This window comes from Carlito syrichta, unplaced genomic scaffold (genome assembly GCF_000164805.1).
Source record: "Carlito syrichta isolate Samal-C Ts95f unplaced genomic scaffold, Tarsius_syrichta-2.0.1 Scaffold111552, whole genome shotgun sequence".
NCBI lineage: Eukaryota > Metazoa > Chordata > Mammalia > Primates > Tarsiidae > Carlito > Carlito syrichta.
The window spans coordinates 15,921-39,208 of NW_007055648.1; the positions used below are offsets into that span (position 1 = coordinate 15,921).

Below are 23,288 nucleotides of genomic sequence, written 5' to 3' on the forward strand. Positions count from 1 at the left end.
GAGCGCGAGTGTGTGGGTGAGGAGCGAGCGCGAGCCGGGGGCATCGGGCGGGCGTGTAGGGTATGTGAGTGTGGGTGAGGAGTGAGCTGGCGTGGGTGCGCACAAGTGCGTGGATCGGGAGGCAGGTGGGGCGAGTGTGGGTCGGGGAGGACGTGTGAGAGCGAGCGGGTGTGAGGGAGCAGCTGTGAGGATGAGTGTGAGGCGGTAAGGACACGAAAGCAAGCCCAGGTGCGTGTGTGGGCGCAGGTGCCCGTGAGAGGGTGTGAGGCTGAGCGTGCGTGGGTGAGTGGGAGTGGGTGCGGCTGAGAGTGAGCGGGTGTGAGGATGGGCGAGTGTGGGTGAGGGCGTGTGTGTGTGGACGAAGGTGCACGGGAGAGCAGGTGAGTGTGGGTGAGGACGTGTGTGGATGAAGCTGTGTGAGAGAGCGAGCGGGCGTGAGGGTGTCCAGAGCACTGTGGCGGCAGCGCGTGCCCACTGCGCGTGAGAGCTCGAGCACTGCATGGGGCGCCTGGACGGGAAGCGGCCAGCACGCGGAGTCCACCCAACCGAGGCTGGCGGATGTGAACGGGCACGCGTGAGGCTGCCCTGGAGAGTGTGGCCAGCAGGACCCCAGGACGCCCGGTCTGGCCCAGGCTGGGAGGCGTGAGGCCTGGCAGGGAAGGGCAGCTGGCCCCCGTGCTGGGGTGGGCCCCAGCGGGATCCCACCTCGGCTGAGCCCGAGCCGAGAGAGCTTCAGGACTGGAAGAGTGACTCGCCTGCCTCTCACTTCACAGGTCGCTAGACTCACGCAGAGAACCGAGTCAGCTGGCCGGAAATGTGGGGTCACCTTCAAGGGACGGTGGGTGGGTGACAACTAGCTCTTGAGCCATCTCGTGGCCGTTGTGTGTCTGTTGTGCCATGGAGGGGGGCAGTGCAGTGTCCATGTGCCCTGGTGCTGGCAGGTTCCTTGTCTACAAATAGGGTAAAAGATGGCCTGTCCCGGGTGTGTGGAGAGAACGCGCAGGTAACATGCAGGGCCTGACATGGAGCAATGGTCAATAAATGTCATGGGGTTGTGCTCGCCCTGCCTCTTACACCACCTTCACTTCCAAGTGTACACTCACTCCTCACCCACCGTAGGAATGGGGTTAGCTCAGAAATTTGTGTTCTAATGTGAAAACAGGGTAACCTCCTTGGGTCCCCTCCCACTGTGGGAGCTTTTTTGTCCTCTCGATAAATTCTGCTTTTAAAAAAAATGTGAAAACCCAGAACGACCACTGCTCTAGCTGCGAAAACAGCAGCATTTGTGTTGACAAGGAAGTCGGCTTGGGGACTCAGCCTGCAACCTTGATGAAGGACTCCCAGGGCACATCAGTCAGCATTCCTCAAGTGAGATCAGTCTGAGGGGTGAAAACGCGCCCGGAGCTGGGTGCGTTGGTTCCTTCCCTCAGTACTGTCGGAGGCGGAGGCAAGAGGGTTACCTGAGCCCATGGGTTCGAGGCCAGCCTGGGCAACTTGGCGAGACCTTATCTCTACAATAAATCAAAAAGTTAGCCAGGCATGGTGGCGTGCACCTGTAGTTCCAGCTTCTTGGAAGTTTGAGGAAGGATTGCCTGAGCCCAGCAGGTCGAGACTGCTGTGGTCATGAGCATGATACTGCACTCTAGCCTGGGCGACAGCAAGACTCCGGCTCAAAAAACAGACAGAAGTTGTCACAGTGTGTCCACCGTGGAGTAGGATTAGCTCTAATCAACTTTCACTATATGCACATGTACATCTGCACACATGACATGCACTCGTGTGCTAGGTTGTGACAGAAAATGCCTTCCTTCCTCTCTCTCTTTTTCTTTCTTTCTTTTTTTTTTTGAGTCGGAGTCTCACTCTGTCTCCCAGACTGGAGTGCAGTGGCATGCTTACAGCCACCACAACCTCGACCTGCTGGGTTCAGGCAATCCTTCCACCTCAGCCTTCCAAGTAGCTGGAACTACAGCTATGTGCCACCACGCCCCGCTAATTTTTTGATTTATGGTAAAGATGAGATCTCACCAAGTTGCTCAGGCTGGCTTGAACCCTGGACTCGAGATCCTCTCTCCTCTGCCTCCCAAAGTATTGGACGATTACAGGTGTGAACTACTGCACCTGACTTCTTTCTTTTATTTTTATTTAAAGATGTGGGGTACAATTCAACATTAGGTATACAAATGTTCATTTTGCAGGTACCCTTGGTGATGAGGTGTGCCCCTCCCTCCCCTGGCAGTTTCCCTCAACTGGCAGTCCCACCCCCTCTTCCCTGGTCTTTCTCTTTTGAGTTAGGATCTCACTCTGTCGCCCAGGCTGAGGTGCAGTGGCATGATCATGGCTCACTGCAGCCTTGACCTCCTGGGTTTAGGTGTATCTTTCTGCATTGGCCTCCTGAGTAGCTGGGACTACAGGCACACCATCATACCTGGCTTTTATTTTTTTTCTTTTGCAGAAACAAGGTCTCACTATATTGCCTAGGCTGGTGTCAAACTTCAGGGCTCAAGCAGCTCTCCCACCTCCACCTCCCAAAGTGCGGCGATTGCAATCATGATTCGCCATGCCAGGCCTAGAGTGTGTTTCTTGCTGTGGGTCTCCATGAAAAACATGAAAGCCCCTGCTGTGACTCCTATCCTCTCCATTGACACTGTGGGACTGGGAGCCCTGGAAGAGGGAATAGTAGGCTCTCCATCGTTAGCCTGTAGTAGAGCAGACTCTGAGACCCCCTCAAGCGACCAGGATCAGGGCTGTTCCCGTCACAACACCACACTCCCTCTGTGTGGGGCCGTTTTACCAAAAAGAGAGTTGTTGGTATGTGGGGGAGAAACACTTGGATGTGAGAATAGTGTGTGTGAGCCTGGGGGCTGTGCTTTGTGAAGGCTTGACGGGCTTCAGAGCTGAGTGGCCGGTGGGGAGCTGGGGGAGGGAGGTGCTGAAGCCAGTTGAGGGCCTGATGGCAGCATGCGCACCCTTGGGCACCGCTCCCGCACCATCTCCCTGGGGCAGTTGTCTGGAAAGTTCCACCGTGAGCTGGGCAGCAGCCTGGCGCTTGTGAGCAGCCCGCGTCCTAGCACTTGTCCCAGAACCAGCCCTCGGGTGCAGGTCGTCAGCCGCGGTACCGGCCCTGGCCTTGTGCTCGGTCTGGTTCTCTTTCCAGCACCCCCTCTGCCAGACACAGAAGCTGGCAGTGCCATCTTCCACACGACCTGGTTGGCCCCATCCTGCTGCCCTTTTCCTTCCCTGAGGTGTGAAATCACAGGTCAGGAGTCAGGGAGGTCACAGGCAGAGGGGCCTCTGAGTCGGGGGACAGTGACCCTGTTTCAAGTCTGCAGCCCACGGGCACCTCAGCTTACTCCTGGACCACTTCCCTGGAGGGCCATCTCCGTTTGATTTCTCATCCCTTTCCTTTCTCCATGACCGAGATTTGCACCCAGAGGAGAGAGAACGAATGAGCCTGTGGTCATGGAGGGGCTGGAGTCAAAGATGAGGTACCTGGGAACTGAGGCAGCTGTCTCAGCTTGGCCTGGCAAGCTCTAGGTGTCACGGCCAGAACTTCCCCTTCCCTGGGGTTGTTACCAGCTCAGACCAAGCCTCACAGCTGCAGTAGATGGAGGGGCTGCTGCTTTGATTCTGATGCTGGAGTGTGTCACCGGTGGGGGGGGGCAGGGAAGAGGGTAGAGAGTGGCAATGTGGTCCTGAGTCTTATTCCCTCCACAGCCCATTGGAACTGGGGCAGCTGCTGCCTTTACCTGTGGCCCCCTTTCTGAGTCCTTAGAGCCACCGGCCAGGCTGTCTCCTGGCTTCCTACCTCTCCAAGTCAGGGAGCTTCTGGCTCCAGGGTGGTGTTCTTTCTGCTGCTCCACGCAGGTGTGTTAGGTGCCAAAGCTTCGACACTTCCTGCCCAGGGTCAGCCACAACCCCCTCAGTCTGCACCAGGAGCACCTGTCTCCCCAGGAAAGAGCAAAGTGGCAGTGTGAGCCCCTGCAGAGGAAAGTGGTTCAAGAGGAGGGTTTGGGACAATCCCCTTGGGTCCCCTCCCACTGTGGGAGCTTTTCTGTCCTCTTAATAAATCCTGCTTTCCAAAAGAAAAAAAAAATGGTTTCGGAACAGGCGGAAGCAGGTTCCTGGCCAGGTGATTGTCAGAGTAAGAACCAGCGGGCCTGGCTCTGACAGGCACATCCTGCCAGCTGGGGTTCTTGGCGTCTCTGGAGCCTGAGCTCCCAGGTCCTCTGGTTCCTGTGGTCCAAGAGGAAGGCCTCTGCCCACCCCTGGGCAGTGGGCTAGGCTGGCCCTCCAGCCCCCTCCCTGCCAGGTGGGCTCTGCCTAGGCTGGGTGGGTTCCTCAGCTGGTCTGGGAAGATGTTGCTGCTAGGGGTGCAAAGCCAGAAGGTACTTCGCAACGACGTCAAGGCTCGCAAAGGACAGACAGCCTGGCTGGTCTGGCTTGTGGCGCGGCCCCTTCCTGAGAGTGAAAGAAGGTAGAATCACCTGGGTGTGTGTGTGGGGGGAGGAAGGTCTCTAGAACCTAAAAATGAGCTGTATGGTAAAAATTTAGATGCAGGCGTGGTGGCTCATGTCTTTAATTCCAGTGCTGTGGGAGAGTGGAAGGATTGCTTGAGGCCAGGAGTTCAGAACCAGCCTGGGCAACCTAGCAAGATCCTGCCTCTTAAAAAAAAAAAGTATAGTGTTAGAAGACCAGAAAATATGGAAAAAGCAAAAGAGGAAAATGAAAATGACAAGTCATTCCAGATAGCCTCCTCTCTAACTTCGAGCATGTCTCCGTACATACATTTTTCCATGAGACCGTGCCGTGTAAATGCTGCTTGGTGACGTCTGCGTTGAATGCGTGTGGTAGACATGGCGGTGCCTATCTGTGTTTTAGCGTCTAGGAGGGCTAAGTCTGTGAGCATGCTCATGTTTTCTACATAAGTAGAGAATCCCCCAAAGCAGAATGTGTGAGAAATAAATGTGTCTTGAAAAGTGTAATATTTATGACCAGATAGTCATCAAAGAAAGTTTTCCAAACCTAAATCCCCACTCGCAGCTCTAGAAACTTGTGCTGCCCAGGTCCTTGTGATATCATCCTTCACACCCTGGGTAACACCGTCTTGTTTCAGTTTCGCTTCTTTGATCTCTGGTAAGGCTGTGCTGCTTATTTCTGGAACTCCAGGTGTCTCTATTATACCACTTCTCATCCCCTTCTTATTTTTGCAGTAGGACACTTACTGGAGTGTCGCTTCTTTGTAAAGTGTCTTTGTGGATAGATTGTGGGTAGAAATCCATTGTCAAGTATCTCCAGATTTTTTTTCTGGCTTATTGTTTGTCTTTAAGGTCACCTTTTTTGTTTCCAAAATGAGGATTTTCCATTTACATGTAGTCAACTCTCATGGTATCTTCTCTGATAGTCTTGCCCCTTACTGATCTAATTGGAAGAGCCTTCCCCACCCTGAAATTGCATAAATGGGTGTGAATATTTTCTTCTAGTACTTTCTGTGGCTCCATTATTTTACACTTAAGCTGTACCATGGCTGGGGTTTCTTTGGGTTTGAGTGAGGGAGTGGGAGACCATGCTTGCTTCGGTGGGTGGCCTTGGGCAGTGAGAGGGGCAATATGGCAGCTAGTGAGAAAGCTGTTTCCTGTTGTCTGGGGAAGGAACTGGAGCCCAGCGGGGGGCCCAGGAGTACTGGAGAATGGACTCCAGCTGCCAGCATGGGCCCATAGAGGGTGCTGTCCTGGGGGCCGAGGCTCTCCTGGAGCAGAGTGCTCCCTCGGCAGAGAGGTTGCCTGCGCTGCGTTTTCCTGGCACGTGTCTTCCCGTGTTCTGCTCCCCCTGCAGCCTCCTGGACCCCGAGGTTGGACCCTGCTGTGACACACCCACCATGCGCCCACTCCTCAGTGGCCTACTGTGGCTTGCTCTGGCCTGTAGCCCGAACCCTGTTCGTGCCACCCTGTCAAAGTCGGATGCTAAAAAGGCCGCCTCAAAGACACTGCTGGAGAAGGTAGGAGTGGCTTGGGGACTGAGGTGACCACGCTGGCCCCCAGCGCCTCTGAGCGGGAGGCCGAGGGTCATGGCTCTAAGTGAGCAGCCTTGGGGCAGGTTTTGAGGGTGGGTGGTTACTCTTGGGCATCCCCACCTGTCCCACTTGGGGCCTGTCACCTGTGCTGGTTTCCTCTTTTTTTTTTTTGAGTCGGAGTCCCACTCTGTCGCCCAGACTGGAGTGCAGTGGCCGCCCCCGGCTACCACAGCCTTGACCTGCTGGGCTCCGGCGATCCTTCCGCCTCAGCCTTCCGAGTAGCTGGAATTACAGGCACGTGCTGCCACGCCCGGCTGATTTTTTGATTTATTGTAGAGATGAGGTCTCGCCAAGTTGCCCTGGTGGGTCTCGAACCTGCATACTCAAGCAATCCACTCAGCTCAGCTTCCCAAAGCGCGGGATTACAGGCTGAGCCACCGAGCCTGGCTTGATTTCCTCTTTCAATACCTGCACCCTCATCCTGCCACTGTAGCAGACTTTAATATTCACGCTGTCAGTTGCGTCTGCCTCATGGTCTTTGTGCCATTCTCCTGGCATGGTCCTGGGGATTGTACACTTGAGGGGGGGTCCCCATCAAACCCACCCTTCTGCCCCAGTAGTCATCATGCTGCTGGCCAGACCTACTGTCACAAGACCATTCCTGTGACCTAGTCCTGGACTGGCAGGCATCCCTCTGTCCGGGCTCGGGGCAGAGCACCCATGCAGCTGGCGTCTCTGTCCCTCACAGTGCCCCTCGAGGTGAGGCCAGGGAGTGGGCAGTGTCAAGGGGAGACTGAGCCAGGCCCTGGAGTGTGGAGAGACAGGCAAGTCAAGAACTGGATGACCGGGCTCGGTGGGTCAGCCTGTAATTCTGCACTTTGAGAGGCTGAGGAGAGTAAATTGCCTGAGCCCACGGGTTTGCGACCCGCCTGGGCAACTTGATGAGACTTCATCTCTACAATAAATCAAAAAAATCAGCCGGGTGTGGTAGCACACACCTGTAGTTCCAGCTTCTTGGAAGACTGAGGCGGAAGGATCACCGGAGCCCTGCAGGCCAAGGCTGCAGTGGCCGGGAGCGGCCGCTGTACTCCAGTCTGGGCGACAGAGTGAGACTCCAACTCAAAAAAGCAAAAGAACCGGATGAAGTGGAGGCGGGGAATGAGGCGAGAGAAGACGCAGGCTTGGGGTGTTGGCAGGCAATGGCTGGCCAGTGGCGTGGTGTGGGCCTGGCGTGTCTGTTTAGCAACAGTGGCTTGGGGGTGCCCAGATGAGCTTGAAGTGACCTGGCTGGCGGTGTCCTGGCTCATATGTGTGGTGGAGCCGTCCAGCCCGAGCAAAGGTGGGCAGCCTCTGTGGTCGCCCACTGTCTGCTTGCTGGCCCCAGAGCCCTTCCGGATGGCACCGCCTGCTGTGGCCTCCATCCCTGCTTGCAAGGCCTCCCGGTCAGCAGCGCCACGGGGACCAGGGACACTTTTGCCGGCTGAACGGAAGGGACTTACTGCTGCTGCTTGGGATGCTGGATTCCTCCCCAGCGATTGGTGACTGGCTGCTTCTCCATTGCTGTGTTTCAGAACCAGTTTTCAGACAAGCCTGTCCAGGACCGAGGCCTGGTGGTGACAGACCTCAAAGCCGAGGACGTGGTTCTCGAACATCGCAGCTACTGCTCGGCGCAGTCCCGGGACAGGCACTTTCCTGGAGACGTCCTGGGCTATGTCACTCCAGTAAGCTGAGACCCTCACGGTAGAGGGTAGTCCAGAGGCTCAGAGGGGCTGCCCTGGCCCCCAGCTTCCTCCTGGTCAGATGGTGGTGGGAGTTCTGATCTCCCTGGGCTGCCCCTGCCCCGAGGCTACAGCGGGAGAGATGCCATCCTGGAGATGTCAGAGTGAAGGGCACTGGGGGCTTCTCTGGGGTCTGGCTCCCCATGGCCACAGGGGACTCCTCTTGGTGCCCTGAGTTCAGAGGTGGGCTCTCGGGCCATCCAGCCCCAGCTGGCAGTCTGCGTGTGAGAAAGAAGCCCCAGTCACTTCTGATGAGGGAGCCGTGGCAGCTCAGACCCCAGGCTGTGGAGGACAATCCACAGTGGTGAAGAGTATCGCAGGCAGGGGCTGGAGTCAGCCCGGGCTGAGAGTCGTCTACACTGGCCGGCCCTGGGCATGTCCAGAGCAGCCAGTGGGACCATGGCAAGGCAGGTGGGCACTCACCTGTCTTCTGTCTGACGCCTTCTTCCTCTGCCAGTGGAACAGCCATGGCTACGATGTCACCAAGGTCTTTGGGAGCAAGTTCACGCATATCTCACCTGTCTGGCTGCAGCTGAAGAGACGTGGCCGTGAGATGTTTGAGATCACAGGCCTCCATGACGTGGACCAAGGTTCTCCTCCTCCCTGCTTGTCTGTGTTTGTCCCCGGAGTTGAGAAGAGTGTGGGAGGATGTACGCGTGCATGCGTGTGTGTGTGTCTGTGTCTGTACAAGAGTGTCTGTGTGTGAATCGTAAGTGTGTGTGTGTAAGTGTGAGAATGTGTGATAATTTAGGTGCGAGTGTAATTGCGTGACTGTGGGTGTGAGTGTGAGTGTGACTGGGTGTGGGTGTGTCAGTGACCACAAGGTCTGCTCCCTCGCTTTGCGTGACTGAGCCCAGGGAACGGTTCATGGCGTGAGCTGCCGTGCAGGGTGGGAAAGCAGGAATGGGCCTGGTGGAGGCAGTCCCTGAGAACCGCCTTGGGGGACCCGCTGCAAGGCCAGGGGGTGCCTCAGAACGTCTGCCTGCCCCTGCCCCCACGATCTGGTGGCTGTGAGGCGGGCTTTCCCGTGAATGTCTGAGCTGCGTGTGAATGTGTGCAGGGCAGGCTCCGGAACGACTCAGACAGCCTCCGGGCAGTGGAGAGCTCCCCCTTCTCTGTCCCTCCCTTAGCTGCTTTCCCTGGATGTCCAGAAGACAGTGGTGAGCAAATGTCAGGGCCTGGCAAGTTCTGGCTGCACCTCAGCTCGGAGAAAGGCCTTGACATTCCCCAGGCTCTGGGATGATGACCTGGGCTGCAGCTGTCTGTCCCCCCCGACCAGCCCTGGGCTCTGAGCCATCCCAGCTCAGGAAGGGCCAGCTCAGAGCTGCCCTGTGGAGTCGGGAGAGGGGGCTGGGATCAGGCGTGGGGATGCAAGGCTGCCCCTGGACCGGGAAGAGGAGGGTTCTCATACCAGGCTCCCCACCACCTGCCATTCCCTCTGTATGGTGTGGCTGCCATGTTTTCTTCCTCCGGTGGGCTGCTCTTCCAGCTGGACACATGTACCTGTGCTGAATGTCCCTCCACATCCCACAGGGTGGATGCGAGCCGTCAGGAAGAATGCCAGAGGCTTGCGCATAGGTGAGTTTCGCAGGCCTGGGAGTGGCCCTCGCCACAGGGCGTGGAGGCCCCTGATGACATGACCTTCCTATGGGTAAATGAGCAGGCTGGGGTCTCCCTGTGTCTCTGGCCATCGGGCTATGCTGCTCCAGCACAGGCTGCTCCCCTGATAACTCAGAGACAAGTCTGGCCTGGCCTTTGTGGCCCACGGTGCAGCTAGAGTCCTGGGCGCTCCTGCCCATCCAGGCCATGGCTTACCAAGGCCATCACCTCCTTGGCCAGTGGCTTTGCCCTCACTGCCCCTCTCCTGTTTCTTCATTCATTTTAGGCAGCTGGGGCCAGACCCTAGGCTCTGCCTGAGGGTGACACTGACCCTGCCCACCCATGTCCCCGTAGCTCATGACTGGGGAGGGAGGGTTACATGTCCCCACATTCAGTAAGAGGCTCAAAGGCAGCCCAACAAGAGTGCATGGTGGCTCACGCCTGTAAAACCCAGCACTTTGGGAGGCTGAGGCGAGAGGATCACTTGAACCCAGAGTTCAAGACCAGCCTGGGCCATGTAGCGAGACCTCGACTCTACAGAAAATGCAGTTAGCCAGGCATAGTGGTGCCTGCCTGCAGTCCTAGCTACTTGGAGGACAGGCAGGATGCTAAGACAGGCGAATCGGTTGACTCCAGGCATTGAAGGTTGCAGTGAGCTATGATTGCACCTCTGCACTCCACCCTGGGTGACAACTGCATCCTGTCTTTAAAAAAATAAGAGTTGTCGGGCTCGGTGGCTCAGCCTGTAATCCCGCACCTTTGGGAGGCTGAGGTGAGTGGATTGCCTGAGCCCGCGGGTTCGAGACCCGCCTAGGGAACTTGGCGAGACCCCATCTCTACAATAAATCAAAAATTAGCCAGGTGTGGTAGCGCGTGCCTGTAGTTCCAGCTGATTGGAAGGCTGAGGCGGAAGGATCGCCAGAGCCCAGCAGGTCGAGCCTGCAGTGGCCGGGAGCGGCCACTGCACTCCAATCTGGGCGACAGAGTGAGACTCCAACTCAAAAAAAAAAATTAAAAATTAAAAAATAAGAGCAAAAGAAGGGAGAAGCTCTGTGGAGAGGCTGGGAGCAGGTGATGGGCTGAGCTCAAGCAACAGGGTCTGGCCTGGCTGTCCTGGAAGTTGAGGCTGTCCCCTGCGGGGCCCTGGGGGAGCTGGTGTCAGGCAGAAGGGCATTAGTGTGTTCTCGCCCCTTCCCCACTGTCCTGCCCTCTTCTGCAAGGCTGTGGGACGTCCTCACCGTGTGTGGCTGCTCCGGGCGGCTTCTCTGGCCGGCTCCGCTTGGTCTTGCTCCACTCTGGAGGCCAAGCACACACCCTTTTGGGAGCCAGTAGAGGAGGGCTGTTCTGTGCTTCCAGGTCACAGTCTCCGCATGTTTGTTGCCCCCAGTGCCTCGGCTTCTGTTTGAGGACTGGACTTACGACGATTTCCGGAACGTTCTAGACAGTGAGGATGAGATAGAGGAGCTCAGCAAGACTGTGGTCCAGGTGGCAAAGGTGAGGCCCCAGAGCACAGGCCCCAGCCCGTGTTTTCCTCGGGCCAGGCCTCCTGCAGGGCACCACGGGTGGCTCTTCCTGGCTTCTTCCTTGGGTACTTCCTGGTGTGGCCCCCGCCCTGCAGGTAGGGTAGCCTCAGCCCTGCTCAGGCTGCTGCCCACTCCCTCCTGACCACAGGGGTCCTGTGGAGGACCCAGGGGAGGGAGGCTTGTCTGCCAACTGCCGTTGTATCTGGGCTACAAGGGTCAGGGAGCCCTCAGGCCCCCAGAAGTGGCATCAGGGGAGGTACAAGGGTGGGCGCCCACTTCTGGCTCCTATGGGGGCCTCCCATGCTGCCCCTTCAGACGGGCTTCTAGATGTACAACCTGAGCCTGGGCCTTGCCCAGGTCATGAGTGACCGGGTTGTGCCTGGGCCAGGTGGGCGGAGGTGGTGGGCTTTGTGTTGTCTGCCTTTCCACCCTCCTCCTCGGCGCTCCTGGCCCTCCTCACGTGCTCCTGTTTCCTTCAGAACCAGCATCTTGATGGCTTCGTGGTGGAGGTCTGGAGCCAGCTGCTGAGCCAGAAGCATGTGTGAGTGGGCAGCGGGCCAGTGGGTGGTGGGTGGCGGCCATGCTTTTCCTGGCTCTAGTGTTTGGACGAGGCTGGAGGAAGGACGGGGGGACAGGGAGCCCCCACAGTCCCTGTGCCTGGGCGGGGGCCGGGGCCTGTGAAAGATGGCAGCCTGCTCAGAGAAACGGGAGTGGCCGTGGGGCAGGCGGCCGACTCTGATCTCATCCCTGTGCAGAAGAGCCGGCAGCGGCTGTCCAGCCCTTCCTTCAACCTCTGTGCAGGCTGTGGCTTCTGGAATCAGCAGCCCCCTCCCTTCCTTCCTGAAGTTCTTCCAGTTGTGCCTTAGCTCAGCTGAGCCTGGCCTCAGCCACCTCCTGCCATGGCAGCCCCAGTGGGACTTGGGCTCTCCTGGTGTCCCCTGCGGCGCCCTCCATCCCACTGCTGCTGCAGGTCCTGACTCTGCCCACTCAGAGGCAGCATCACCACACAGACCTTCTGTGGGTGAGGGAGGAAGGGCGTGCCAAGCTGGAGCCCCGTGGGGTGGGGCCGAAAGGGGCAGGCTCCCTGCCTGAGGACCCAGAGGAAGGTGTGCCTGGAGCCCTTGGCAGGAGACTCTCGCTGCCAGCCCCAGGGGCTGGGCCTGACCAGGCCTTGCTGTGGCTTTTTTTTTTGGAGTCCGAGTCTCACTCTGTCGCGGCCACCGCAGCCTCGATCTGCTGGGCTCAGGCAGTCCTTCTGCTTCAGCCTTCCAAGTAGCTGGAACTACAGGCGCATGCCACCATATCTGGCTAATTTTTTGATTTATTGTGGAGACGAGGTCTCGCCAAGTTGCCCAGGCTGGTCTTGAACCTGAGGGCTCAGGCACTCCTCTCACTCTGGCCTCCCAAAGTGCTGGGATTATAGGCGTGAGCCACCGCACCAGCTTGCTGTAGCTTTTGCTGGCTCTGCCTGGAGCTGCTCCCAGGCCCCGCCCGGCTCCCGAAAAGCGGCCCTTGAGTCTGCTTCTAAGTGCTCAGGCATCCTCTGCTCAGAACCCTGCCTGCCCTGCCAGGCGTTTCTGAGAGGCTCTCCTCTGTCTGCTTGCGCCTGGGAGGGCCCAGGAGCCGGGGGGAGGGTGGGAAAGAGCCGAGTTGAGGGTGGGGTGAGGGCAGCCCCAGGTCTGTGGGGCATCTTGTGTCTGCACGTCCCCAAGGGACCCAGCTCTGCCCTGAGGATCGTGTGCCCTGTGTTCTTGGCCAGAGATGACCTCAGACCCTGCCTTGGGGGTTTCAGCTTCCCAGACTCCTTAGCTCCTGGGCACACCTTGCTCTTTCTGGTGTTTCAATTGGCGATGCCCTCCCTGACCACCACCTCTGGTGGCCTGCAGGTGCATGACAGCTTCTGGCACCTGTAGAGAGTTCTGGATGCAGGTGCCAGAGGACTGGCTCCCCCAGGGCTCTTTGCCGCTGAGGTCTTTTGATGTGCTGGGTAACAGGCGGTAGATCCTGCCAGGCTGACCTTCCGGTACCCTCTGAGGGAGGGGTCCCTCTGAGCAGGAGACAGACTCCACCAGCTTCCATCCTTCCCACTAATGCTAGGAGAGTGAGTGAGTCCATTAATCAGAGGTTTCCTGTAGTTCATTTCTGTCTCAGAGCATTAAGTAGGCAGCGAGACAGCACCGCAGGGCTGCTCCTGGTGAGACACAGCCTCGTTGTGTCTGGGGGGAGGGCTGGGGTGAGACACAGCCTCATTATGTCAGGTCATTAACGGACGGGTCGTCAACTTGCCGAGGGAGAACTGCAGCGGGGAGGAGGGGTGGGAGCCGTCCGTGCAGCCCTGTTCAGGCTCCCGTAAGGAAGTGGGGGCTGTGGGGGGGTGCAGGGCAGGGGGCAGGAGGTGCCTGGGCTCCGAGTACAAAGCCCAGCTGGGGCAGCAGATTCCTTCGGACGTGCTGCCCGGGCATTGCCTCCCCGCGTGAACCTGACCCCTCCACTTGGACCCCTCCCCCAGCACACCAGGCTGTGCTCTGTGGACTCAAGACCCCCGCGCTGGGCCCCAGACATGCGCCCGGGGCACGTCTGTCTGCAGGGTTTGCAGGCAGCACCCTTAGCAGGGATAGCGTTGACTCGAGTCCCCCAAGCTCCAGACAGCCCCTTACAGTTGTTCCCACTCTTGGAGTAGCTGTGACGTGGAGTGGCTGTGACGTGCCAGCAGCTGGGACTGGGGTCTTTCCCGAGGAGCGCCGTGGGTGAGGCCCACACCCCCCCACAGCTGGATTCCGTGTTGTCCCTGGACCCACACTATCCCCTGGTGGCCTGACTCGCCTGTCCTCCCTGAAGACCAGCTTTGGGCCCTGCCATGAAGTCTGACTGCTTGTGGGTAGACACCCCAGTTCCCTGGGCCCCTCACAGAATGGCCATGGCACCTTCTGCACCCCAGGTCTGCTGTGCCCTGGGAAAGCCATGAGCACCTGAGACAGCAGAGAGCTTACATGTTCAGGGCCAGGCAGGAGCCCCCGGGGATTCAGCTTCCCAGGCTCCTTAGCCCCTGGTCACACCTTGCTCTGCTCTGTGTTCCAAGGATGGGTGATGCCCCCCCGACCACCACCTCTAGCGGCCTGCAGGTAGCAAGTTCTGGATACAGGTACTGAGAATGGGCTGCCCCCAGGCTCTTTGCTGCTATGGTCTGTTCCTGCGTTGCCTCCTGCAGAGCCAATGTGAGGCCCAGGAAGGGCAGCTGGGCCTCAAGTGCCCTCGGTTGCTCGGGCCGAGTTCTCACAGGGATCACCAGTGCTTAGCTTGGATGAGGACAGCCTGATTTGGGCCACACTGGGGACCCTCTCAGGAGCTGCCACCTTCCAGCAGTTGCGTGTGCCAGGCTGTAGTACTGGCACCGCTGAGGGGACCAGTGCCTCGGGGAATGTGGCTGAGGAACCAGCAGCCTGTTGTGGCCTGGGCCAGCTGTCGCCACACTCTGCAGGAACTTGTGCTGGAGCAGAGCAAGACCTGGGGCCAGTGGGAGATGTGGGGACTGACACTTGGCCTGGCCTCCGTCCTTCTCTTGGTGTCCTGTGAGTGGTGGGACTCGCCGCCTCCTCTCCCGGTTTGACTGCTCTGGGGCCTGCAGTGTGTGTGTGTCGGGGGGTCCCCTCCCTCCCATACACAGTAACAGCACGGCCAAACCTTGCCCAGCTTGTACTGCAGGCCGGGTTTCTTTGATGACATAACCTGCAGGGCAGACCTGTGGGCACCAGCTTGTGCCCGAGACAGGCTCAGGGGCTCTGACGGGTGCTCCGGGCTGTGCCAGAAAGAAGCCAGTGTCCCCCTTTGGGGCACGCAACCAGCCCACCTGGAGGTGCTACTGCCTCCTGGCTGCCTCCCTACCTGCCGAGCCAGAGGAGATCTCACGGCTCCCTCCCTCTCTTCATCCCACCTGTCCAGACTCGCCCGGTGCCCACTCAGGTGCCCTGCCCCTGCCTTCCCCAAGCCCCCTCCCACTGTGGCCCCTCCCAGTGTGGCATACACAGCTGAGGCTGTCTGGGCCACCCTTGCGTCAAGGCCCTGGGCCTGCTGGAGTCCTTGCTCACCTGCTGTGTCTTTGCGGGTCTGTCTCTGGTCCTTGGGACCCCTTTCTGGGAGCCCTGGGGTGCTGCACAGGCTTCTGCTCTCTGGGGGCCCCAGAGTGGGAGGAAGGACAGGGGCTCAGCCGGGTTTAGGTGGGCCCGGTGGGGAAGGGGCAGCCTTATGCCCAGCTTCTTCATGGTGCTTGCGGGCTGCTCCGGGCATGCATGTTTACATCATCCGGGGCTGCGTCCGGAGGTGGGTAGCAAGTTCCCACTCGGGCTTTCGCCTGCCCTGCTGTGGGGTCTCAGGCTGGGGACCCGACCCACTCATCCTGAGGTGGTGGGTGCCAAGGAGCCGCGGCAGGTGCGCCAGGTGGACACTGGTGCTGCTTGCATGCCAACCCTGCTCCTCTCTTTCAGGGGCCTCATCCACATGCTCACCCACCTTGCAGAGGCGCTACACCAGGCCCGGCTGCTGGCCCTTCTGGTCATCCCGCCCGCCGTCACCCCCGGGTAAGTGCTGCTCTTGAGGTTGGGGTGGCCGTGGAGGGTACCAGCCAAGGGACCCAGCACCCCATCTGTGTAGACGCTGCAGCAGCTGCACACCTGGGAGGTGTGGCCCAGAGGTGAGGGCTCATCTCAACTAACCTTGTGATTGAAGACTGTCAGCCCAAACACACTTGAAGACTGCTGAGAAATCCTGTGGTCTGAGAACTGACGTCTTCTAGTCTTGATCTTGGAGATGCCCTGGGGCTCAAGGTGTTTGCTGCTTCTGGCCAAATTTATACCCCGTGCCTGTGGGTAGTTAGGCGGAGGTGGTGGCTTCCACAGTCCAGAGGCCGTCAGCTGGGGGCAGGGCCTCCCCAACCCCGCCAGGCGGGATAGCACAGCGGAGTGACAGATACTTGCTGTAAGAGCAGGAGCGTCTCACGTGTGCTGGGCACAGAGAAGGGCCTGAATCCCCATGTGAGGACGATGAGCAGACCTGGGGGCCACGAGGACGGGAGCAGGCCAGTGGGGGCTGCAGACCAGCCGGGGCTGAGTGGGGGCGCCCTGGGCCATCCAGGTGGGAGTCCCACCAGCCTCTGAGGGCAGCCCCCGAGGTGAATGCCTTACCCCCAGCCTCCCACCTGGAAGGAAGCTGCCAGCCTTCACCTCTGCAACCCTCACTGGAATGGTGATCACCAGAGTAGAGGTCAGGGGCCACTGGCACTGTGATTGGATGCACTCCTGGGCTCCAAAGACGGCTAGAGAGACTCACAAAAGAGCCAGTTTGTGTTCAGGGCGTCTGTCACCCCACAGATGTCTGTCCCAGCACAGGCCAGCTGCTTCTTTGGGCCCCACTCACCTGGCCGGCTGCCTCCTCCGGGCCCCGCGGTCTCAGGCCGTGCTGACGGCTTGGTGGTTTTCCCCAGCCTCGAGGATGCCCGGGGCCCTTGGCAAGACGTGGCTGTCAGTCTCCCAGCCGGCCGTTCCCCCCACACTCCCCAGGGCTCTCAGCCACCAGCGTAGCTTCAGGTCGCTGAGGCCATGTGGAGGTAGGCGAGGCTGCACTCTGCAGGCCTGGTGTCAGACCTGGGTCCCTGGGCCCTGTCGTTGGGGGGCAGGTCCCTCTGCTGGAGCCAGGATGGGCCATGCTCAGACCCTCCGGGCACTGAACGTGTCGCAGGTCCCAGTGCCCAGCAGGCGCGGCTGATCTCGTGGTGGAACAGCTGAAAGCAGAAGAGGCGCCCGAGGTGCCACCCCAGGGGGAGCCCTGAGGGCCATTCCGTGCATGGCCTGAGCTTCCTCCTGCACACACACCCACGCATGCACACGTGCAGCCTCGTGCAGGGCCGGGACTCCCTCAGCCTGTGCCCAAGCACGGGGAAGCCCTGCCCATCTGTGGGCACCGCTCTGTGCCTCTGCCTCCCCAACCTCCTTCCCCTCCGTTGCGCCAGCTGCGCTGACTGGCTGGGCCTTGCCTGAAAGAGGGGCCCAAGTCCAGGGCTGGGTCCTGCCCATGCCGTTCCCCAGGCTGCATCTTCTTTGACGTGAGCTGTTAGATAATGTGCTTTGCGGGGGGCGGTGGCAAGGCCTTGCCCTTCCTGTGCTGACAGCAGCTGGGGCTGGGGGAAGAGCTAGGCGGCAGACACTCCTGGGTTGGAGGGCACCCCGAGCCTGTGGGCTCAGCTACCTCCACGTGGCACTCATCCGCGGGTGGCCCAGGCTCTGTGAGTGGATGTGGGTGGAGGCCCGGGTTCCCCTTTGTGGTTAGGCGGTTGTCTGGGCGGACACAGGAGCAGCTGTTGGCGGGGATAGGCTCCCAAGCCCAGGGCAGTTTCTGAGGTCAAGGCAGGGCTGGGGGCTGCCTTCTCTGGGGAGCTCCCTCTGCCCGGAAATCACCTCCCAGGCTCCCGGCCCTAGGCAGGCGGTGGGCAGTGGGAGCTGTCCTCACCCCTCACCCTGTCCTGGCTATGACTCCAGCCAGATGCTGTGGGTGGCTGAGGGGGCGGGGCCGAGGCCTGCAGAGGGGTGCGGAGAAGCTGGGGTCGGGGACAGGCACTGCTGCTGAGCTGTTGTGTGCCCTTGCCCCTAGCTGGCCGGACAGGTAAGGAGGTCCGGGGTCTCTCCCCAGGTTCTGGGAGCCAGGGGTGTTTTATCTTCTGTGTCTGTTTCCCCCACACGCCCTCACCGAAGAGCGGCATCTGCAAAAGCGTCCAGTAACCGCCTCGGCTGGCGTCTTCTCACAGACCCGCCGGCCTCTGCACAGCCTCTCCCTCGGTGCTGGTCAGAATAGTAGCCGGGCAGAGGGCTGGGCAGAGGGCTCAGCCCCCAGGGGCAGACACAGCTGTGGACCCCCACATCTGAGCCTGGAGCTGGGCACTGTGCTGACCTTGAGGCCTGCTCCCAAGGTCACAGCCAGATCAGTGGAAGAGGCACAGGGGCAGAGCCACAGTGCAGCCCTCCCCCTGGGCCTGCCATGTGCTTGTGGCCATGCCATCCTCGGAATTGCGGAGCCCTTGAGTTGGTCTCCAGCTGGTGCCTCGTGTTTTCTGGGTGTGCTTGGCTACTGGGGCCCCCTCAGGTCCAGGAAGCGGATCACAGGGACCACAGAAGGACTGGCTTTCTTCCTGAGCCCTGCCGGGCCCCTCTCAGTGGCTTTATGAACGGTGGGCCCCCTAAGGTGGGCTTCCCTGGCCATCTCCGCCACATGAACCCAGCTCAGTGGTCAGAGAACAATGACAAGTGGGGGTCCTTCACCTGAGAGCACCATTACCACACTCCTAGCACCCTTGCACAGAGGCCTCTGCTCTGACCACCCTCTGCTCCTTGCCTGCAGCCTGGGGGTTGGGCAAGCAGCTTGCCAGCAGCTTGTGCTGAGGTCTCCATCAGAGGTGGTGGGCACCCGGTACAGTGTGGACAGACCAAGGTACAGGCTGAGGTTGGGACCCAGAGGGCAGAAGGGTTTCAGCTGGCTTGTAGGAAGCGGATGGGCCTGCAGGTTGACAGAATAGGCTGCTATCACAGGCAGTGAGAGAGACAGCCACCGGGGCTGAGCAGGCAGCTGAAGACGTCCAGGCAACCTAGGGGGGTGGGTTGAGAAGCCTTTGACCGGTCAGTGAAGTGGGGAGGAGAGCTGTCAAGATGCCCCTCAGGTGGCTGGGGTCAGCCTGGGGAGGAGGAGCAGGCGTGGGCTGGCACCCCGGGTGTGGGCACATTGTGTGGATGGTGATGCCACTGCCTCCGTGAGGACTGGGGCCTGGTGTTCCCGGGGGCCAGGCAGTGTGACCAGCAGGGACTGGTGACTGTGGGTCGAGCCGGTGCTAGGCCGCAGAGTGGGCCCAGAGGGAGGCCCGTAGGGGATGGACTTAGGTTCACCTCCAGCGGGCACCAGCGAGGCGAGAGTCTGAGGAGCGTGATGCCAGGAGTTGAGGCCCTGGGGCTCCTCAGCAGGCCGAAGCTCCAGGAAAGGTTGATGTCGAGCCGTGGCCTTCTGCCTGACCTTGACTCTCTGGCAGTGCAGATGCTGCCCAGAGATGGCGGCCACTCAGTAAAAGGAGGAGGCGTCCACTCTGTGGGGCCCGGACAGGGGACCAAGGTCGGCGGTTGGGGGTCTCAGAGAGGTCAAAGATAGAACGTGAGCCAGGCGAAGCGGCTCACGCCCTAATCCCAGCACTTTGGGAGGCCGAGGTGAGAGGATTGCCTTAGCCCACGGGTTTGAGACCAGTCTGGGCCACTTGGCGAGATCTTGTCTCCACTATAAATCAAAACACTAGCCAGGCGTGGCAAGGTGCCCCTATAGTTCCAACTGCTTGGGAGGCTGAGGCGGAAGGGTCGTCTGAGTGAGCCCAGCAGGTAGAGGCTGCAGTGACTGTGAGCGTGCCACTGCACTCTGGGCAAAAGAGTGAGACTCCTACTGAAAAAAAAAGGCAGCACGTAGGAGCAGGTAGAGCGTGGGCGTGGGTCTGTGCAGAGGTGATAAGGTGAACGAGAGGGGAGGCCCTGTGCAGGGGCTGCAGCCCTCACCACCTCTCGGTGTCTGGGAGGAGACTGGAAGTCTCAGCCCCACTGTGTGCCCCCAAAACCCTACCTTCCCCAGCTCTGGCAGCTGCAGGGTCTCATAGTGAAGAGGCCCACGTGGCTGGAGAGACCTGGTCAGGCCCCCTGCCGGGGTATCTCTGCCTAGCCCCTTTCCGGAAAGGAGGGGGCATACATGGTTGGAAGAATGGGTGACTCGGGGAGGAGGATGTGAGGTGGCCAGCCGGGCTGTACACCCTTGAGGCCATGGGGTGCAGAGTACCCTGTCTCAGCACCGAGCAACCACAGGGGCGTCCTGAGCAGTGTGGAGAGTGTCCCGCTGTCTGGGCTGGGCACTGGCGTGGGGTGGAGCCAGGGGGTGCTGTGGAAGGCTGCGTGGACATGCGCCCTCCCTGCCACTGTCCGCCTGGGCCAGCCTAAGCTGCTGAGGATGGCAGATGGTGGTGTGCTTGTTCTCCTGCTGCTTCTCTCCCCAGGACTTCTTTCCTCCTAATGAATTCGGAACATGAGGTTTCGGCGTGCGTAGTGATTCTCGTTCATTGGAAGTCACGCTGCGTCTAATCTGTCAGCAGGCTGTTCTTGTGTCACTTGGCTACGTAGAGTCCCCTCTTGCTCAGATGCCAGTGGTCACAGACAAACGACTCAGCCACTGGCTCTTGCGAGTGTCGGCGGGGACCCAGGTCAGCGAGGGGCGGCCCTGGCAGCAGCTCCCGTGCAGCGTGCCTTCCTCAAAGGTAGAAGGTGGTTCCCATTCCTGGAGGCCCCAGGGCCAGAGTGAGTGGGGCGGGGCGGGGAGAGCCGTGGGGCTGGGCCCGGTGACCTCCCTTCTCCCACCGAAGATCGCTTTGTGCAGGGTGGCTGCTCCTGGCTCTGGACAGAGGCTGCTGTGCTTGTTTTGCTGCAACCTTTTGAAAATGTGACGACCGTTCCCAGCGTCTGAGCTGTACTTGGTGGCCCTAGTTTGAGAAATAGTTGTTGGGTCAGCAAGCGGCTACGTGAGGGCCTGATGGGAACAGTACAGACCATGTCACACGCTTGCTGTGTGTTGACGCCCTGCACTGAGGGGTACATCGTGGAACCACGTGGGCCAGCAGGATTGCCCCTTCGTGCTTGGGGACTTGGTGGAGGCTTGTCCTTGGAAGACATCCGTGGGTTCTGGGGCACATCCTGTGGCTACTGGGTGTTGGATCCTGGACATGTGACTGTACCAGCCCCAGTCTTGCTGTGTGTCCACGAAAGGGGATGGGGATGTGATGGCAGCATGGTTGTTGGCAGCAGGTCATGGCAGGAAGATGTGTGTCTGTTAGTAGCATGGGAAGCGGGGGTCTCAGAAGAGCTGACGCCCTGGGAAGGGCATCATGGGCATGGGGAGGGTTGGCCCATGGGGCAGGTCCCCCCAGAGTGAAGACTACTGACAGGGCTGCAGAGGTGGATGGAAGGTTGAGGAAGTTGTGCCAGCCGCATTCCTAGGTACTGCAGAGCCCCGGGTTGGAAAGCAGAACTCTGTGTGTGCGTGACATGCGTGCGCATGTGGGACGGATGGGTTGGCTCTGCCAGGCACAGAAGACTATGCCCAGCATGTCAGTATATCAAAAGACAACACAGGAGTTAAGACAAGACTTCCACCAGGAGAAATGCCACAGCCCATGCCACTGACCAAGAAGAAGCATCTCCCTGAGGGGAGAGGGGAAGAGAGGAGACTTTTAGGTGGCCGTGAAAAAGCAGCACACACCCCAGGGAAGGGTGGGCAGAAGACCTGGACTCGCTATGAACTCCAAGCCGGCTGCCCAGGGCTTCTGAGTCCTCAGGGTGTGCCGAGGCATCTGTAGCCTGAGGGCCGGGCAAGAGGCTTCTCTGTACGTGCACCTTGGGTCCCCGCATGGCCCTTCTGCTGCCCTCTGCAGGGTAGGAGACCCTGGACTTGGGCCTCCCAGACAGGAGGGTCAGCTGCTTGGGTTCCCCTGTGAGTGCCTGGCAAGGTGAGCCACTGCTCCCAGGGAGGCTGGACCTGGAAGGGGCAGAGCCAGCCACCATGGGCCTTGAGGCAAGGTGGCCCTTTCCTGCCCAAGCTACTTGCGCCTTTGGTCCCTGGCTTGCCGTCTTCCAGGAGGGCCAACCCCTCACTGGGGCCCTCAGCACCTCAGAGTGGACTTTCCCATGTCTCCACCCTTCCTGGCTGTTTCCTGCCTGCCCTTTGAGCTGTGACGGCCTCCTGCGTGAGGGGCAGAGCCTCTGAGCCTTCACCTGGTGCCTCAAGGGCCCCACACCCCGTCCAGCCTCACTCACCCGGGCCAAGGGGATGGTGACAGGAGGTGGTGCCGGCGGGAAGTGAGGTCGTGGGGTAGAGCCTCACGGATGAGCTTTGCGTCCTCATAAAAGATCCCGAGAGTTCCCCACAGGAAGACACAGTGAGAAGGGGCCGGCTGGGAGTAGGGAGTGAGCCCTCAACGGATACCACATCTGCCATGCTTTGATCTTGGGTTTCAGCCTCCAGGACTGAGAGACGTGCATGTTTATGGCGCCCCTCGCCTCCCCATCCGTGTATCTCACTGAGATTGGGCGTGAGCCCTATTTGTCCTCTCACTTGATATGGCAGCGTCATGAGAGGGACCATGCGTGTCCCACTCCTGAGTATCCTGTCCTGCATGTGCAACTGCCAATAGAGAACTCAGGTGTGGCTGTCAGGCGGGCGGAAAGGAGTGGTCTCCAGATGGCTTGGCGCAGACGCTAGTCCCTACTGGGGCTCTGGCCGTCCAGGCACAACCATGAGCCCCACAAGCCTGGGCAGAGCGGGTGGTGATGCCCTCTACGGTACTCTGTCCCAGAGAAGGGCCGTGGCTCCTGCCGCCCTCCCTGAGGAGTGGGCCTGCTCCAGGCGTTGAGGTAGGGCCTGGATGGTGGCCTCAGGCCACAGAGCTGATGGGGTAAACTCCGCCCCCTCTCCCCCCCCAGGCCGCTGTGGTGGGCCATCAGCACCGGCTCCCAGACTGGCCCTGCTCAAGCTGTGGGCCGGACCCATCCCCAGAGGAGAGTGACCGTGGCCCTCCCAGAGGGGAGAGTGGGGCAGGGCGTGCTGGGAGCCCCCAGCCAGCTTGCTCTGACCCTGGCCCAGAACCCGGAGGGGCTGGGGCTGAGGTGGCCACCTTGTCTTACTGCAGGACCGACCAGCTGGGCATGTTCACACACAAGGAGTTCGAGCAGCTGGCCCCTGTGCTGGATGGCTTCAGCCTCATGACCTACGACTATTCCACGGCACAGCAGTGAGTTGGGCTTGAGGGTGCGACATGGCAGACCCCTTCCTGCCTTTGGGTGGGCAGCTCAGTGCGCATGGTGACCTCCTCCAAGCGACCTCTGGGATGTGTGCCTGCCTGGCAGAAGTTGCTGGTGCTGTGTCTGTCCTGTGCCTTGCGGGTGGCCACGCGGGTGGGGCTCCTGCCTGGTGGGGCTGGGTCGCCAGAAGGCACAGGCACCGGTACGCCCAGTTCTGCCACTGGGCCACGACCTGGGCCACACTGCTCCCAGAGGGCCTTGCAAAGCCAGCCGGGCAGGTGCATAGTGGGAAGGACACCTGGAAGGCCGCGTCTGCCGACCCCTCCCGCCCCATGTCGTGGACGCTGCCCGCCGCCTGGGGCCTTGCCCTGGGTGCGGGTCCCCGGAAGGGGCCAGGGGCCTGTCGCTTGGCCGACCGTCCTTTAGGGATGGTCACTCCTCCCCCTCCAGCTCTGGAGAGGCGTCAGCCACAGCACAGAGGGAGGGTGTGAGTGACCCCAATGATGAGGTCAGGGCTTTCTGCCTG

At 60.1% G+C, this 23,288-nt stretch overlaps 1 protein-coding gene across 2 annotated transcripts in view; it reads left to right on the forward strand.

Moving 5' to 3' along the window:
- Nucleotides 1-3,400: 3,400 nt before the first annotated feature.
- Nucleotides 3,401-23,288, forward strand: part of CHID1 (chitinase domain containing 1) — a 33,084-nt gene continuing 13,196 nt past the window's right edge. The window contains exons 1-9 of one of the 2 annotated variants that reach the window (XM_021718262.1): nt 3,401-3,523; nt 5,833-5,995; nt 7,582-7,731; nt 8,246-8,378; nt 9,322-9,366; nt 10,775-10,881; nt 11,390-11,451; nt 15,392-15,484; nt 22,651-22,752. In XM_021718262.1, coding sequence (XP_021573937.1) covers nt 5,876-5,995; nt 7,582-7,731; nt 8,246-8,378; nt 9,322-9,366; nt 10,775-10,881; nt 11,390-11,451; nt 15,392-15,484; nt 22,651-22,752 — 812 coding nt within the window. In that variant the 5' untranslated portion in view covers nt 3,401-3,523; nt 5,833-5,875. Of the gene's footprint in view, nt 3,524-5,777; nt 5,996-7,581; nt 7,732-8,245; nt 8,379-9,321; nt 9,367-10,774; nt 10,882-11,389; nt 11,452-15,391; nt 15,485-22,650; nt 22,753-23,288 lie in introns of those variants that run through there. The other variant, XM_008070175.1, reaches the window with a different exon arrangement.